The 19457-nt window shown below is 44.0% G+C and overlaps 1 protein-coding gene across 1 annotated transcript; it reads left to right on the forward strand.

Moving 5' to 3' along the window:
* The first annotated feature begins 3567 nt into the window (after positions 1–3567).
* Positions 3568–4330, forward strand: LOC125554202 (uncharacterized). The gene has a single exon (XM_048717788.2). It carries the CDS (start codon positions 3773–3775, stop codon positions 4088–4090), a length of 318 nt encoding a protein of 105 aa, XP_048573745.1. The 5' UTR covers positions 3568–3772; the 3' UTR covers positions 4091–4330.
* The last annotated feature ends 15127 nt before the right edge of the window (positions 4331–19457 follow it).

Genomic DNA, 19457 nt, shown 5'->3' on the forward strand with positions numbered 1-19457 from the left:
TTCCCGGCTAGAGTTACAACAGTTATGGGCTCAAGGGGTGCGGAGTAGGTGCGGCAACGAGCTAGGCTTAGGGATTCAAAGGATTTTTATAAGAATTTTGGAGGATTAAATCCTTAGAAATTTTTTCTATGTTGGTTGTTTGATTTTCTATGATGGTTGTTTGATTCATACGATTGAATCCTATAGGAATTTTTCTCAAGGATTTTTTATACTATTTTCCATAGGATTTCTAGAATCCACTCAAACATTTTTGAAAAAATCTTTATTTTATTCTATGATGCATCAAACAACCCAAAATTCTGAAGTATTAAGATGAACATGATATTTCAATCATATGTTTTTCTATTGCATATTTTTTAGAATCTTGCGAATCAGAGAGGCCCTGAGGATGCACTACGATCGTGTGCGAGGCCATAAACCTTACTGATAAAACTTACCAAAAAGCATAAAATGGAGCTCGGAGCTCGGAGAATTGTTTAATACTATATGGCTTTTGACCTTTGAAAAGGAAGAAAACTTGTGACCAATCAGTGGTACAGAGGTAGTTGAGCTCGTTGTTTTTGCTAGTTATTTTTGAATGATTTGAATATTGCTCATCACACCTGCCGCGCCGTGGTGCTAGTTAATTTTTTTATACTTTTGCAATAGAGTGGTAGTGTTAATGTACACATGATCCGGCCGAGAAGGTTACATGCTTCATGGATGAATCATGCATGTCACGGTTTGTAAACGACCTATCAAAAAAGTAGCCCCATCCCCACGTGGCTCCCTCCCCAGGGGCGACATGGACGGCGACCCCACCGACCAAGCGCCCGGCCACCCCACGCCCTCCTTCCCTCGACGTTTCCGGTGCCTCCCACGGGGGTGGAGCTGGCGGCGGCGAGGCCGATTCTTTCTCTCCCACGGCAGCGTCCTTCATGAGTTGGAGAGTTCATGGCGGCGCCCAGCGCCCCGTCGGCCGTCGCCTCTCTTGCCTTAGCGTTATGGTGAGGTGGGCGATCTGGGATGTGTGAGCGTCTCGGCAGCTACAACGGTTGCCTGGGAGCAGGTTCGAAAACCCAGATCAGGGCGAAGATCTGTTCACTCCAACTATGGGGTTGGTTGTCGGAGCCTGCGATAGGTCAGCCGGCACAATGAGCTTCGAGTTGTCGTGCAGTTAGATTCATCGATGGCCCTATCGATCTTCAGAGATGATTCACTTGTTCGCTCTTCGTATGGTCATCTAACTTTGGAGATCAAGTCCATGAGAGGGAACTAGACGCTTATCTTTACCTAATAATAAAGCAAATTGGATTTCTTTCATCCGTCATGGCATTTTTTAGAAAAGTCCCTCTATTTCAGAGAATTCAACCCGCAGTTCTGTTTTAAGTTAAAACGAATCGTTATTTTCGTATTTTACACAAAAGTCCCTGTCTTTTCTTGAAATCAACCCGCCGTCCGGATTTAAGTCACACCCGAACCGTTATTTTACATTTTTCAAACCCCCCCTCCCCCGATGTTTTAGGTAATTCATCCGCGGATCATATTTAAGTCAAACAAATGCTTTTTAAAATCATCCATATTTTTTAAACCGTAACTCCGATTTCAACATGTTATATATGAAATTTGATTAGAAAAATATGTAGAATATGAATATGAGATTATTTTTACCTGTTAAGTATTTTTAAATATTATTTTGGAATATATTTGAGTCAAACCAAATGATTTTCTAAATTATCTGTATCTTTTAAACCGTAACTTCGATTTTAACATATTATATATAAAATTTTATTAGAAAAATGTGTGGAATCTAAATATAATGTTAATTTTACCTGTTAAATATTTTTAAAATATTGTTATGAAAGCAAACTTATAATTTATAGCGCAAGATTCATTTTTTTTTCATACCGGCGGCGATCCGGATTGCAAATAAACACCCCACTATAATCATATACGAAAAAGAAAACATCGATAACTACACATGCATACCTCTGAAAAATGTCGCAGAGGAAAACAACAGATTTCTCATCGCGAGAGTGAGAGAAAGCGAGCGAGAGAGAGAGGGAGAGAAGAGAGGGAGAGGGAGGAGAGAGGAAGAGAGAGACGCCTTAGGATTAACCATATTCAACACACGTTTTTTGTTGTTTTGTGTGAACACCGAGACCATCGCCGGCGAGAGTGAGAAGGAGGATAAGCGGCAACACAAATATGATGTCTCGCAAAAATAAAGGAGATGGACCTTTTTTTGCAGGAAAAACTTTCAATCTATTCATCTTCAATTATGGTAGTACAACGAACACTAGAAATAATAAAAATTACATCTAGATCCGTAGACCACTTAGCGACGACTACAAGCACTGAAGCGAGCCGAAGGCGCGCCGCTGTCATCACCCTTCCCTCGCCGGAGCCGGGCAAACGTTGTTGTAGTAGACAGTCGGAAAGTCGTCGTGCTAAGGCCCCATAGAACCAACGCACTAGAACAAGAACCGCCGCAGATGAAGAGTGTAGATCAAAAGGATCCAACCTGAAGACACACGAACGAACACGAACGACGAACAGATCCGAGCAAATCCACCAAAGACAGAGCCGCCGGAGACACACCTCCACACGCCCACCGATGATGCTAGACACATCACCGGAACGGGGGCTAGGCGGGGAGACCTTTATTCCATCTTCAGGGAGCCGCCGCCGTCTCGCCTTCCTGAGCAGGATACAAACCCTAACAAAGCTTGAAAAAAGATCTAAAAACGGAGCCCTCCCGCCGGCAAGGGCCGAGATCCACTCCGTCTCCATGGTCCTAAGGCCACCGGAGATGGGACGGACCGACGCCGGCGCCGGCGGGAGGCAGAAAACCTTAGTTTGGAGGCGGCGGCTGCCTAGGTCAAAGGTCTAGTTCTCATCTTTTTTACTGAACCTCTATAAGTCGACTTCTTGCTTTAAGGAGATGGATCTATTGTGGTCTTGAGTGATGGTTGTTGAGTTAAGAGTGTGTGTTATGTTTTCTCTCCCGTTGGAACGCACGGGCTCTTTTGCTAGTTCCACAAAAGCTTCATTGTAGTTAGAATAGAGTAGCAAATTGTTTGGCGAGATACAGCCGTACTGAGCGTAGCACAACTATGTAGCTATATAGGCGGCCTTCATGAACCGAGGATTTTTTGCCTTGTAACTCTATAATCCTCGGATAAAACACTTTTATCCTTGCAAAACAAACAAAAAAGAAAGCGAAGCCTTAATTATACTTTAGCTTATGCTAAGAACACGTGTAAGAGGACTCATCGTGCCGTACAGGTACAGCAAAAAGTTGTAGAGCCACGTTGCTGCATGGGCGCCGCTACAAGCACAAGCCCGGCCGGTTCGATCCTACGCGCGCGTCCGTAACGGCGCAATATTCGGATTGTCGAGCTCGAGCAGCTTGTCTCGGCATCCGATTCTCTTCCGTGCTCACCAGCTACGAAGGTGAAGAAAGAATCTCCCCTTTGCGGGCGGCTTTACATCACCCTACCGATCAGTGGATAATAATGCACAGATCTGAATATGTTCCTTTTTTACATGATAGGAATCGATCGATAGTCAAAAAGGTTTGCTGATCAAAAGCATAGATATCGGTAGGTGCTCGCGCGCTTGCTTCTCAAGATTGGCCCAGCTAGCCAAACACAGAATAAAAGAGAGAAATTCTGGAGAGCACCACGATCACATAGGATAGACCTTTAGACTTTCCGTCCAGAGAGTGTAGGAGAGTCTACTTTGCACTTGGAGCGTGTGCAATCGACGCCGGCTGATCGACAGAGCGGAGATGGGGAGGCCGTCTTCGACGGCGAAGCTGGTGTGCGTGGCCCTGGCGGCGCTGGCCGTGCTGTCGCCGCTGTACATGGACCGGGACCTCGAGGCGGAGGAGGAGGAGGAGGAGGAGGGCTGGGGCCTACTGCTGCCGTCGGCGCTGTGGCTGCCGGCGCTGCTGGTGGTGCTCATCCTGGCCATCAACGTGGCGTGCTTCGTGGACCGGAGGGTCGTCAGGTTCGACCCCTACTGGATCCACCGCGTCGGGGGCTCCTCCTGCGGCCTCATGGCCACGCTGCTGCTGCTCGGCTTCGTCCTCAAGTGCAAGGGCTAGGCTCCCCGAGCGAGCCACCCGGCCTGCTGTGGCTGTGGGTCGTCTCCGTCTCTCCATTTTCTTTCATCTCAGATGAGGAATCGATCTCATAGCAGCTCCTCTGATTGGCCAGTTCTCTCTCTGCTCCTTTATCTTGACTGAATCGTGTTCTTGAGCGCACCGCTATGCAGTGTATAGTGTTTCTGGTGCTAGCAAAAGGAATTCCGTAATGTCCATGGTTACAAAGAGGTCTGAGCTCTCTCTGACTGTCCATTTGTGCTGGATTTGTATATATTTTTCTCTCTCTCGGCAATACAGGCTTGTGCAGGCTTTGCCATGCTGCCTTCTACTACATGCTTATAGATAGTAGCTTTGATTTGGAACACATCATTAATTCCTCGCTAAAACACATCGCAACTCGGTTTATTTATATCATCAATATAAAAAGACCCAAATGGGTAGATCCAAACCATCTCGACCGTGAAACCATATTATCTAGCGGTTCAAATCGCTTCAATGTTGAGCACCAAACACGTTTAACGCTCTGATTACCCACCACTGCCATTGATTATAAACACGTTTTGACTCAACGCTATCCCTTGAAATCTGCCATGTAATTAATATCCTACTATTCCCACGAAAAAGTAATTGATATCTTACCAAATACCAACGTGCAACAGATATATCTTACCTAATATAACGTGCAATTAATATTCTACCTAATATAAACGTACATTGCATGTACATTATTACTAGTAGAAAAGAAAAAATAAACAGCTCGAGTCAAGATAATATTTGGTCACCTAAAAATTGAATTAGTTCTTGAAGTGTTTACGGTCTAGTTCAAACATTTCTCGGTAACCCCCTGATTTGAGCCCTTTTTGGTCATGCTGGCTTTATTTAGTTATTACTTAGTTTTGAGAAGAGGATTGTGTTGGATTTGTTAGTTCTACAGCTTGATTTCTCGAATAAACTTCTAACTGTTTTATTGCTTTGATTTTGGATATATTTTTCATCACTAATTCACCACACAAAAACTTTCCAGCCAAAAAGAATATCCCCTTTTGATCTTGTGTAAAAAAGTACTTTTTTCCCAGAGAGGCAAAAGAAAAGAACTGGTTGGTTATATTAACAACTAAGAATCCACAAAACAATGTCACGCCGGAATCTCTCTGGACACAATTAATCGGCTTACCAACTTGGTGGCACATGAGATTGCGAAGTTTAGCTTCAACGGTAGGTCCGATGGTGTTCTTCTAAATAGTTTTCCACCTACGTGGCGTATTTCGTAGCGAATGATTGTAATAACCTTTTAATTAATTAATATATGGGGTGTGTTTCAAAAAAAATCTCTTTGAACATTGACACTCAGTTGTGGAGCCAGCCACGAGTTACAATCTATCAATCGTCCATAGCCTGTTCTAAAGCACAAGATTAGCACCATTTATCTGTGTGTCGTGTTTTCTTATCGGACAATGGGGGTGATCGCCCACCTAAACAAACTTTTAACGATGCTCATGCGAGTGGGAAATTTGCAGGGGCGCCAACTTGGTTGGCCACACGATTGCTTTGTAATTCGGAAACTCGTATATGCGATTAGTCTTTAATTTGTGTTTGTGGGGTGCATGCATGCCAGCTTTTCGCAGCTCTGCCCATCCCACCTCTCATGCATTTCTTTTCACTTTGAACTTTAGATCTATTCTATCTTATGAACCAAAATTCCAGTGTATATATCGTTTGCATATTCGTGTTCCTTGCGATGAAGATTTTCAAACAACGCCACTCTTGATTAGAATTTTGCAAAATTTAAACTTTTACCAAGTTTCAAACAATAAAATTTGATAGTAGTAATATTAAGTTTTTTACCAACTTTCATCAACTTTTACTAAGATCCAATTGCTTTTAGGTTTTAGGGATTTGAGCTTTGATTTTAGGGTGCAGGGTTAAAGTTTTAGTATTTGAAACTTGCTGAATTTATCCTTCTTTTTATCCGGTTTTAATAGTCGAAACTTGGCAGGCTTAGGTTTTAGGGCTTAGGGCTTAGCGTGCAGGGTTCAATTTTTTGTATTCAAATTTGTTGAATTTATCCTTCGTCCTTGTCAAGTTTTAATAGATGAAACTTTGTGACTTTTTAGAACTTGTCATAACTTATTGAAGAGTGGTCTTGTTTCACCTTCTCGCAAGGAACACGATTATGCAAACAAAAAGGAATTAGACTTTCGATTCAAAAGATATAATAGATTCAAATTAAAAAGTCAAAAGGTAAGTCATGAGAGGTGGGATGGGTGGGGCAGCAAAAAGCTGTGCACATGGACCCCACCTAAGATAATTAAGAGCTAAAGCACATGCAAAAAGCAAACCAATTTCCGAATCGGAAGCCAATCGTGTGGCTAGAAAACTGCATGATCCTACACCTGCATGACACAATCCTCTCCCTCGTGTGAGTGCACAGTTTAGGAGATATACTGGGGCAAAGGGGCGATGCATCACTGCACAAAAGGTTGCAATCAACAGGATACAAGGCTCTCACAGAATACAAGCACAAGTTGCGACACTAGCTAGGATCGAGGCAAGTGATGTAAAAGCTATATGTGCATACATGTGGACAAACTATAGGTAAACACACACATGTGTGTGAGACTAATCCAAACTTTTGTTATGGCGCTTGACATCACAAACAACACACGGTGTCGCCACTGACAAACATAAATGGTCATTCATCATAAGGTACACCTCTGAATCATAAGACTGAGCACCATCGAAGACTATTCAATTTCGAGTTTTCCAGATGACCCATTGGAGAAAGAACAATGATGTGCTTCACAGAGTTGGCCCTGGGGAGGGGAGTGGGAGGACAAAGCACTCCATATATCCTCAAGAGAGAAATCAACTGATAAACTATGGCGTCGGACCACAAGCCGAAGGACGAAGTAGTCGAAGAAGAGAGTTATATTTTTTTCTAGGCCCCTAGGACAGAACAGATGGTTAACCTAATCAAGGAACCCAATTTGAGCAAGGAGGGCACATTCCTTTTCTTACTATGGCGTGATACTCCAAAGAACATCTTACCTTAAACAACATGGAACCAACCAATAGGCTCATTGCCTTGTGTGGAATTTGGCGCTAAACGGCCTTTACTCAAATCCTATGCCGCAATTACATGCACTAGACAAGCCTTCCGCCCATAGGAAATTACCGACACGATCATCCAAATGAACAAGGCTACCAGCCCTGGACCTGGTGGATTTGGGACGGGCTTCTATTGCACCTTTTGGCCCATCGCCAAACCATCTTTTCAAAGATTGTTCACCCACTTCTATGACCTCCAAATTGACACCACTTCACTAAAACACGCACTAATTGTCCTACTACCAAAAAAAGATACGACACAAACACCAGATGCCTCCCGCCCTATATCGCTGCAAAATTGCCCAATTGAAACAACCAACAAGGTTCTGAGGAACAGATTAAAGCCACTCATCCCTTTGTTGTCTACGACGATCAAACCGGATATCTCTCTTAGAGAATTTTCTCTATGACGCTAATCTACTCAACTGCTGCCATCATTCCAAAGCCCCACCACTTGTCATTAAATTAGACTTTCGCAAAGCTTGTGATTTCATGATTACCATCCTTGCAAAAAAAAGTTTTTGTGGAAAACGGTTCAACTAGATTAAAAACTTGTTGCATACAACCACGGTCCTGCTAAATGGATGCCCTGGCCCCATTGATTAACTATAAACAAGATCTGTGTCAGGGAGATCCTCTCTGTCCTATCTATTTATCGTTGTCTCTGGCATCCTTAAAAGGATTATTGATTAGGCATGATAAACTATATCACCCCCATTAAACAAGGAATGCCACCACTAGTTCTGCAGTATGCAGATGACACGCTCATCTTTCTAAAAGCCACTCCCACTGCGGCAACAAAGCTCAAAACAATATTGGATGATTTCGTTGCCACCATTAGCCTAGCTACATATTAATTCCCACCTTCCTAGCGCTTAATGTTGACCCAAAAACTACAGCTTCATTGGTTGTTCATCTATAGAAAACTTTGTCTTACTTTCCACAAACATACCTAGGTTGCCTCTTTCACCAACTAAAGTGTCGTCCACGGCGTTTCAGCCCTTAAATAGACACTTTTGATCATTGTCTATCCAGATGGATTGCACTTCTACTCACCAAAGGTGGTCGCCTAGTCCTACTCTTTGCAGTCCTTGACTCACTCCCCACATATTTCATGGGCTCCTTATTACTACACAAACTCCCCATTGAGCACCTAGACAAAAATGGAAGGTGTTTTTTCTAGTCTGGCAAAGAGACTTGTTCAGGATCACAATGCTTGGTAGCATGGGACAAGGTCTGCATACCCGAGATCACTATCCAATCAAAAACCAGACTTCCAAGATCCATCTCACTCAGTGCCGAGTAAATAGTAAGACTTCAAATCGCTATGGTCTATTTTCTTACTTGACTATCCCGCCTGACCTGACAAATAAAAAGAGAACCCCATTTTGCCCGGAATGGGAATTGTTTGTTTTTTGTAGGTGGTTTAGGTATTAAAACATTCAGACACAATTTTTTGTCTTATGATGAAATTTCCTTTCAAGTTCTAGAAGCCTACCATGGAAGGAGTGGATCATGCATGACTCACCATTCTCATTCTCACTTGGTGAAAAAAGCTTCCTACTTAGCTAAGTTAGTCCACAAAAACCTAGATGGCTTAAGAGACATCACCCAATGTTCTGTGCAAGATGGAAATCCACCTTCTTTTGGTTGGTGCTGAGCCGGATGAGGTCGCGGAGGTGTCCTCCCTTGCTCCATGATCGTAGACCGCTGCTCTAAGACGCGGCCACTCGCCACGGCCGCTTCATCTATCTTTGCTTAGGCTGTACCTGCCCTTATGACAATGTTTTATTTCCATCATCGCCTTCCTTCAGTTCTTGGTCCCAGTGGTGTTTCGGTGTCAGCTCCGTCGAACCTTTTGTAAGGCATCCACTATTTAAGCTATTATCAAATTTCCCTATCAACTACCCTAGGCGTTATTTTGTGCTCTATGACCAAGCTTAAGTTCAATTTTGGTTGTTGGAATGTGCATGGCCTTGGGCAGCCACAAAAGTGTGCCATGGCCACTACCAGTGCCCCTAGCCACTTCTTTTCGTGCCATCTACTCCCACCACCGAAACCAAAATGTAATCATTCATACTATCATGGATGATGAGATTGGATCTACCTTGCATAATAGAGTAACTGTTGGAAATATGCCCTAGAGGCAATAATAAATTGGTTATTATTATATTTCCTTGTTCATGATAATCGTTTATTATCCATGCTAGAATTGTATTAATAGGAAACTCAGATACATGTGTGGATACATAGACAACACCATGTCCCTAGTAAGCCTCTAGTTGACTAGCTCGTTGATCAATAGATGGTTACGGTTTCCTGACCATGGACATTGGATGTCGTTGATAACGGGATCACATCATTAGGAGAATGATGTGATGAACAAGACCCAATCCTAAGCCTAGCACAAGATCGTGTAGTTCGTATGCTAAAGCTTTTCTAATGTCAAGTATCACTTCCTTAGACCATGAGATTGTGCAACTCCCGGATACCGTAGGAGTGCTTTGGGTGTGCCAAACGTCACAACGTAAGTGTGTGGCTATAAAGGTACACTACAGGTATCTCCGAAAGTGTCTGTTGGGTTGGCACGAATCGAGACTGGGATTTGTCACTCCGTGTAAACGGAGAGGTATCTCTGGGCCCACTCGGTAGGACATCATCATAATGTGCACAATGTGATCAAGGAGTTGATCACGGGATGATGTGTTACGGAACGAGTAAAGAGACTTGCCGGTAACGAGATTGAACAAGGTATCGGGATACCGACGATCGAATCTCGGGCAAGTATCGTACCGCTAGACAAAGGGAATTGTATACGGGATTGATTAAGTCCTTGACATCGTGGTTCATCCGATGAGATCATCGTGGAACATGTGGGAGCCAACATGGGTATCCAGATCCCGTTGTTGGTTATTGACCGGAGAGTTATCTCGGTCATGTCTGCATGGTTCCCGAACCCGTAGGGTCTACACACTTAAGGTTCGATGACGCTAGGGTTATAAGGAATAGATATACGTGGTTACCGAATGTTGTTCGGAGTCCCGGATGAGATCCTGGACGTCACGTGGAGTTCCGGAATGGTCCGGAGGTAAAGATTTGTATATGGGAAGTCCTGTTTTGGTCACCGGAAAAGTTTCGGGTTTTATGGTAACGTACCGGGACCACCGGGAGGGTCCCGGGGGTCCACCAAGTGGGGCCACAAGCCCCGGAGGGCTGCATGGGCCAAGTGTGGGAGGGGACCAGCCCCAGGTGGGCTGGTGTGCCCCCCCACAAGGGCCCAAGGCGCCTAAGGGGAGGAAAGGGGGCAAACCCTAAGGGCAGATGGGCCTTAGGGCCCATGCCTGGTGCGCCTCCCTCTCCCCCTCCACCTGGCCGCCACCCAGATGGGATCTGGGGGCTGCCGCCACCCCTAGGGAGGGAACCCTAGGTGGGGGCGCAGCCCCTCCCCTCCTCCTATATATACTTGAGGTTTGGGCTGCCCAAGACACACGAGTTCCTCTCCTTCTTGGCGCAGCCCTACCCCGCTCCCTCCTCGTCTCTTGCGGTGCTTGGCGAAGCCCTGCTGGAGTACCACGCTCCTCCACCACCACCACGCCGTTGTGCTGCTGCTGGATGGAGTCTTGCTCAACCTCTCCCTCTCTCCTTGCTGGATCAAGGCATGTGAGACGTCACCGGGCTGTATGTGTGTTGAACGCGGAGGTGCCGTCCGTTCGGCACTAGGATCTCCGGTGATTTGGATCACGACGAGTACGACTCCTTCAATCCCGTTCTCTTGAACGCTTCCGCTTAGCGATCTACAAGGGTATGTAGATGCACTCTCCTTCCCCTCGTTGCTAGTTTCTCCATAGATAGATCTTGGTGACACGTAGGAAAATTTTAAATTTCTGCTACGTTCCCCAACAGTGGGATCAGAGCCAGGTCTATGCGTAGTTTCTATGCACGAGTAGAACACAAAGTAGTTGTGGGCGTTGATTTTGTTCAATATGCTTACCGTTACTAGTCCAATCTTGATTCGGCGGCATTGTGGGATGAAGCGGCCTGGACTGACTTTACACGTACTCTTACGTGAGACTGGTTCCACCGACTGACATGCACTAGTTGCATAAGGTGGCTAGCGGGTGTCTGTCTCTCCCACTTTAGTCGGATCGGATTCGATGAAAAGGGTCCTTATGAAGGGTAAATAGCAATTGCCATATCACGTTGTGGTTTTTGCGTAGGTAAGAAACGTTCTTGCTAGAAACCCATAGCAGCCACGTAAAACATGCAAACAACAATTAGAGGACGTCTAACTTGTTTTTGCAGGGTATGCTATGTGATGTGATATGGCCAAAAAGAATGTGATGTATGAGATTGATCATGTTCTTGTAATAGGAATCACGACTTGCATGTCGATGAGTATGACAACCGGCAGGAGCCATAGGAGTTGTCTTTATTTATTGTATGACCTGTGTGTCATTGAACAACGCCATGTAATTACTTTACTTTATTGCTAACCCGTAGCCATAGTAGTAGAAGTAATGGTTGGCGAGCAACTTCATGGAGACACGATGATGGAGATCATGATGATGGAGATCATGGTGTCATGCCGGTGACAAGATGATCATGGAGCCCCAAGATGGAGATCAAAGGAGCTATATGATATTGGCCATAACATGTCACTATTATTTGATTGCATGTGATGTTTATCATGTTTTGCATCTTGTTTACTTAGAACGACGGTAGTAAATAAGATGATCCCTCATAATAATTTCAAGAAAGTGTTCCCCCTAACTGTGCACCGTTGCGACAGTTCATTGTTTCGAAGCACCACGTGATGATCGGGTGTGATAGATTCTAACGTTCACATACAACGGGTGTAAGACAGATTTACACACGCGAAACACTTAGGTTCACTTGACGAGCCTAGCATGTACAGACATGACCTCGGAACACAAGAGACCGAAAGGTCGAGCATGAGTCATATGGTAGATACGATCAACATGAAGATGTTCACCGATGATGACTAGTCCGTCTCACATGATGATCGGACACGGCCTAGTTGACTCGGATCATGTAATCACTTAGATGACTAGAGGGATGTCTATCTGAGTGGGAGTTCAAAAGATGAACTTAATTATCCTGAACATAGTCAAAAGGTCTTCGAAAATTATGTCGTGGCTCGCGCTTCAGTTCTACTGTTTAGATATGTTCCTGGAGAAAATTTAGTTGAAAGTTGATAGTAGCAATTATGCGGACTAGGTCCGTAAACTGAGGATTGTCCTCATTGCTTCATAGAAGGCTTGTGTCCTTAATGCACCGCTCAGTGTGCTGAACCTCGAACGTCGTCTGTGGATGTTGCGAACATCTGACATACACATTTTGATAACTACGTGATAGTTCAGTTAAACGGTTTAGAATTGAGGCACCGAAGACATTTTGAAACGTCGCGAAACATATGAGATGTTTCGAGGGCTGAAATTGGGATTTCAGGCTCGTGCCCACGTCAAGAGGTATAAGACCTCCGACGATTTTCTTAGCCTGCAAACTAAGGGAGAAAAGCTCAATTGTTGAGCTTGTGCTCAGATTGTCTGAGTACAACAATCATTTGAATCGAGTGGGAGTTGATCTTCCAGATGAGATAGTGATGTTTCTCTGAACTCATTACCACCAAGCTGCTAGAGCTTCGTGATGAACTATAATATATCAGGGACATATATGATGATCCTTGAGATATTCGCGATGTTTGACACCACAAAAGTAGAAATCAAGAAGGAGCATCAATTGTTGATGGTTGGTGAAACCACTAGTTTCAAGTGTTGGGGAACGTAGTAATTTCAAAAAAATTCCTACGCACACGCAAGATCATGGTGATGCATAGCAACGAGGGAGAGTGTGATCTACGTACCCGGTAGATCGACAACGGAAGCGTTTGGTTGATGTAGTCGTACGTCTTCACGGCCCGACCGATCAAGCACCGAAACTACGGCACCTCCGAGTTTTAGCACACGTTCAGCTCGATGACGATCCCCGGACTCCGATCCAGCAAAGTGTCGGGGAAGAGTTCCGTCAGCATGACGGCGTGGTGACGATCTTGATGTACTACTGCTGCAGGGCTTCGCCTAAGCACCGCTACAATATTATCGAGGTCTATGGTGGCTGGGGGCGCCGCACACGGCTAAGAATAAGATCACGTGGATCAACTTGTGTTTCTCTGGGGTGCCCCTGCCTCCATATATAAAGGACTAAAGGGGGGGAGGCCGGCCGGCCACATAGCGCGCGCCAGGAGAGTCCTACTCCCTCTGGGAGTAGGATTCCCCCCCCCCCCCAATCCTAGTTGGAATAGGACTCGCGGAGGGGGGAAAAGAGAGAGAGGGGCCGGCCCCCTCTCCTTGTCCAATTCGGACCAAGGGAGGGGAGGGGCGCGCGGCCCACTATGGGCTGCCTCTTCTCTTTTCCACTAAGGCCCATTAAGGCCCATCTAGCTCCCCGGGGGGTTCCAGTAACCTCCCGGTACTCCGGTAAAATCTCGATTTTACCCGGAACACTTCCGATATCCAAACATAGGCTTCCAATATATCAATCTTTATGTCTCGACCATTTCGAGACTCCTCGTCATGTCCGTGATCACATCCGGGACTCCGAACAACCTTCGGTACATCAAAATGCATAAACTTATAATATAACTGTCATCGTAACCTTAAGCGTGCGGACCCTACGGGTTCGAGAACAATGTAGACATGACCGAGACACGTCTCCGGTCAATAACCAATAGCGGGACCTGGATGCCCATATTGGCTCCTACATATTCTACGAAGATCTTTATCGGTCAGACCGCATAACAGCATACGTTGTTCCCTTTGTCATCGGTATGTTACTTGCCCAAGATTCGATCGTCGGTATCCCATACCTAGTTCAATCTCGTTACTTGCAAGTCTCTTTACTCGTTTTGTAATACATCATCCCGCAACTAACTCATTAGTCGCAATGCTTGCAAGGCTTAAGTGATGTGCATTACCGAGAGGGCCCAGAGATACCTCTCCGACAATCAGAGTGACAAAACCTAATCTCGAAATACGCCAACCCAACATGTACCTTTGGAGACACCTGTAGTACTCCTTTATAATCACCCAGTTACGTTGTGACGTTTGGTAGCACCCAAAGTGTTCCTCCGATAAACGGGAGTTGCATAATCTCATAGTTACAGGAACATGTATAAGTCATGAAGAAAGCAATAGCAACATACTAAACGGTCAAGTGCTAAGCTAACGGAATGGGTCATGTCAATCAGATCATTCACTTAATGATGTGATCCCGTTAATCAAATAACAACTCCTTGTTCATGGTTAGGAAACATAACCATCTTTGATTAACGAGCTAGTCAAGTAGAGGCATACTAGTGACACTCTGTTTGTCTATGTATTCACACATGTATTATGTTTCCGGTTAATACAATTCTAGCATGAATAATAAACATTTATCATGATATAAGGAAATAAATAATAACTTTATTATTGCCTCTAGGGCATATTTCCTTCAGTCTCCCACTTGCACTAGAGTCAATAATCTAGATTACACAGTTGTGATTCTCACACCCATGGAGCTTTGGTGTTGATTATGTTTTGCTCATGGAAGAGCCTTAGTCAACGGGTCTGCAACATTCAGATCCGTATGTATCTTGCAAATCTCTATGTCTCCCACCTGGACAAGATCCCGGATGGAATTGAAGCATCTCTTGATGTTCTTGGTTCTCTTGTGAAATCTGGATTCCTTTGCCAAGGCAATTGCACCAGTATTATCACAAAAGATTTTCATTGGACCCGATGCACTAGGTATGACACCTAGATCGGATATGAACTCCTTCATCCAGACTCCTTCATTTGCTGCTTCCGGAGCAGCTATGTACTCCGCTTCACATGTAGATCCCGCTACAATGCTTTGTTTAGAACTGCACCAACTGACAGCTCCACCGTTTAATGTAAACACGTATCCGGTTTGCGATTTAGAATCGTCCAGATCAGTGTCAAAGCTTGCATCAATGTAACCGTTTACGATTAGCTCTTTGTCACCTCCATATACGAGAAACATATCCTTAGTCCTTTTCAGGTAGTTCAGGATGTTCTTGACCGTTGTCCAGTGATCCACTCCTGGATTACTTTGGTACCTCCCTGCTAGACTTATAGCAAGGCACACATCAGGTCTGGTACACAGCATTGCATACATGATAGAGCCTATGGCTGAAGCATAGGGAACATCTTTCATATTCTCTCTATCTTCTGCAGTGGTCGGGCATTGAGTCTTACTCAACTTCACACCTTGTAACACAGGCAAGAACCCTTTCTTTGCTTGATCCATTTTGAACTTCTTCAAAACTTTATCAAGGTATGTGCTTTGTGAAAGTCCAATTAAGCGTCTTGATCTATCTCTATAGATCTTAATGCCTAATATGTAAGCAGCTTCACCGAGGTCTTTCATTGAAAAACTCTTATTCAAGTATCCCTTGATGCTATCTAGAAATTCTATATCATTTCCAATTAGTAATATGTCATCTACATATAATATCAGAAATGCTATAGAGCTCCCACTCACTTTCTTGTAAATACAGGCTTCTCCAAAAGTCTGTATAAAACCAAATGCTTTGATCACACTATCAAAATGTTTATTCCAACTCCGAGAGGCTTGCACCAGTCCATAAATGGATCGCTGGAGCTTGCACACTTTGTTAGCTCCCTTTGGATCGAAAAAACCTTCTGGTTGCATCATATACAACTCTTCTTCCAGAAATCCATCCAGGAATGCAGTTTTGACATCCATCTGCCAAATTTAAAATGCGGCAATTGCTAACATGATTCGGACAGACTTAAGCATCGCTACAGGTGAGAAGGTCTCATCGTAGTCAATCCCTTGAACTTGTCGAAAACCTTTTGCGACAAGTCGAGCTTTGTAGATAGTAATATTACCGTCAGCGTCAGTCTTCTTCTTGAAGATCCATTTATTCTTAATTGCTTGCCGATCATCGGGCAAGTCAACCAAAGTCCATACTTTGTTCTCATACATGGATCCCATCTCAGATTTCATGGCTTCAAGCCACTTTGCGGAATCTGGGCTCACCATCGCTTCTTCATAGTTCGTAGGTTCATCATGATCTAGTATCATGACTTCCAGAACGGGACTACCGTACCACTCTGGGGCGGATCTTACTCTGGTTGATCTACGAGGTTCAGTAGTATCTTGTTCTGAAGTTTCATGATCATCATCATTAGCTTCCTCACTAACTGGTGTAGGTGTCACAGAAATAGTTTTCTATGATGTACTACTTTCCAATAGGGGAGCAGGTACAGTTACCTCGTCAAGTTCTACTTTCCTCCCACTCACTTCTTTCGAGAAAAACTCCTTCTCTAGAAAGTTTCCAAATTTAGCAACAAAAGTCTTGCCTTCGAATCTGTGATAGAAGGTGTATCCAATAGTCTCCTTTGGATATCCTATAAAGACACATTTCTCCGATTTGGGTTCGAGCTTATCAGGTTGAAGCTTTTTCACATAAGCATCGCAGCCCCAAACTTTCAGAAACGACAACTTTGGTTTCTTGCCAAACCACAGTTCATAAGGCGTCGTCTCAACGGATTTTGATGGTGCCCTATTTAACGTGAATGCGGCCGTCTCTAGAGCGTATCCCTAAAACGATAGCGGTAAATCAGTAAGAGACATCATAGATCGCACCATATCTAGTAAAGTACGATTACGACGTTCGGACACACCATTACGCTGTGGTGTTCCGGGTGGCGTGAGTTGCGAAACTATTCCACAATTTTTCAAATGTACACCAAACTCGTAACTCAAATATTCTCCTCCACGATCAGATCGTAGAAACTTTATTTTCTTGTTACGATGATTTTCAACTTCACTCTGAAATTCTTTGAACTTTTCAAACGTTTCAGACTTATGTTTCATTAAGTAGATATACCCATATCTGCTTATGTCATCTGTGAAGGTGAGAAAATAACGATATCCGCCACGAGCCTCAATATTCATCGGACCACATACATCTGTATGTATGATTTCCAACAAATCTTTTGCTCTCTCCATAGCACCGGAGAACGGTGTTTTGGTCATCTTGCCCATGAGGCACGATTCGCAAGTACCAAGTGATTCATAATCAAGTGGTTCCAAAAGTCCATCAGTATGGAGTTTCTTCATGCGCTTTACACCGATATGACCTAAACGGCAGTGCCACAAATATGTTGCACTATCATTATCAACTCTGCATCTTTTGGCTTCAACATTATGAATATGTGTGTTACTACTATCGAGATTTAATAAGAATAGACCACTCTTCAAGGGTGCATGACCATAAAAGATATTACTCATATAAATAGAACAACCATTATTCTCATATTTAAATGAATAACCGTCTCGCATCAAACAAGATCCAGATATAATGTTCATGCTTAACGCTGGCACCAAACAACAATTATTTAGGTCTAATATTAATCCCGAAGGTAGATGTAGAGGTAGCGTGCCGACTGCGATCACATCGACTTTGGAACCGTTTCCCACGCGCATCGTCACCTCGTCCTTAGCCAATCTTCGCTTAATCCGTAGTCCCTGTTTCGAGTTGCAAATATTAGCAACAGAACCAGTATCAAATACCCAGGTGCTACTGCGAGCATTAGTAAGGTACACATCAATAACATGTATATCACATATACCTTTGTTCACCTTGCCATCCTTCTTATCCGCCAAATACTTGGGGCAGTTCCGCTTTCAGTGACCAGTCTGCTTGTAGTAGAAGCACTCAGTTTCAGGCTTAGGTCCAGGTTTGGGTTTCTTCTCTTGAGTAGCAACTTGCTTGCTGTTCTTTTTGAAGTTTCCCTTCTTCTTCCCTTTGCCCCTTTTCTTGAAACTAGTGGTCTTGTTGACCATCAACACTTGGTTCTCCTTCTTGATTTCTACCTCCGCAGCTTTCAGCATTGCGAAGAGCTCGGGAATAGTCTTATTCATCCCTTGCATATTATAGTTCATCACGAAGCTCTTGTAGCTTGGTGGCAGTGATTGGAGAATTCTGTCAATGACGCAATCATCTGGAAGATTAACTCCCAATTGAATCAAGTGATTATTATACCCAGACATTTTGAGTATATGCTCAGTAACAGAACTGTTCTCCTCCATCTTACATCTATAGAACTTATTGGAGACTTCATATCTCTCAATCCGGGCATTTGCTTGAAATATTAACTTCAACTCCTGGAACATCTCATATGCTCCATGACGTTCAAAACGTCGTTGAAGTCCCGATTCTAAGCCGTAAAGCATGGCACACTGAACTATTGAGTAGTCATCAGCTTTGCTCTGCCAGACGTTCATAACATCTGGCGTTGCTCCACCAGCAGGCCTGGCACCCAGCAGTGCTTCCAGGACGTAATTCTTCTGTGCAACAATGAGGATAATCCTCAAGTTACGGACCCAGTCCGTGTAATTGCTACCATCATCTTTCAACTTTGCTTTCTCAAGGAACGCATTAAAATTCAACGGAACAACAGCACGAGCCATCTATCTACAATCAAGCATAAACAAGCAAGATACTTATCAGGTACTAAGTTTCATGATAAATTTAAGCTCGGTTAATTTACTTAAAGAACTCCCACTTAGATAGACATCCCTCTAATCCTCTAAGTGATTACGTGATCCAAATCAACTAAACCATGTCCGATCATCACGTGAGATGGAGTAGTTTCATTGGTGAACATCATTATGTTGATCATATCTACTATATGATTCACGCTCGACCTTTCGGTCTCCGTGTTCCGAGGCCATATCTGTATATGCTTGGCTCGTCAAGTATAACCTGAGTATTCCGCGTGTGCAACTGTTTTGCACCCGTTGTATTTGAACGTAGAGCCTATCACACCCGATCATCACGTGGTGTCTCAGCACGAAGAACTTTCGCAACGGTGCATACTCAGGGAGAACACTTCTTGATAATTAGTGAGAGATCATCTTATAATGCTACCGTCAATCAAAGCAAGATAAGATGCATAAAAGATAAACACCACATGCAATCAATATAAGTGATATGATATGGCCATCATCATCTTGTGCTTGTGATCTCCATCTCCGAAGCACCGTCGTGATCGCCATCGTCACCGGCGCGACACCTTGATCTCCATCGTAGCATCGTTGTCGTCTCGCCAAGCTTGTGCTTCCACGACTATCGCTACCGCTTAGTGATAAAGTAAAGCATTACATCGCGATTGCATTGCATACAATAAAGCGACAACCATAT

The sequence above is a fragment of the Triticum urartu genome, chromosome 4A (assembly GCF_056163025.1).
Source record: "Triticum urartu cultivar PI428250 chromosome 4A, HENAU_Tu73, whole genome shotgun sequence".
Lineage (NCBI taxonomy): Eukaryota > Viridiplantae > Streptophyta > Magnoliopsida > Poales > Poaceae > Triticum > Triticum urartu.

Bases quoted from the DNA above. Each gene is read 5' to 3' on its own strand.
- LOC125554202 (XM_048717788.2), top strand. From the start codon at position 3,773: ATGGGGAGGCCGTCTTCGACGGCGAAGCTGGTGTGCGTGGCCCTGGCG.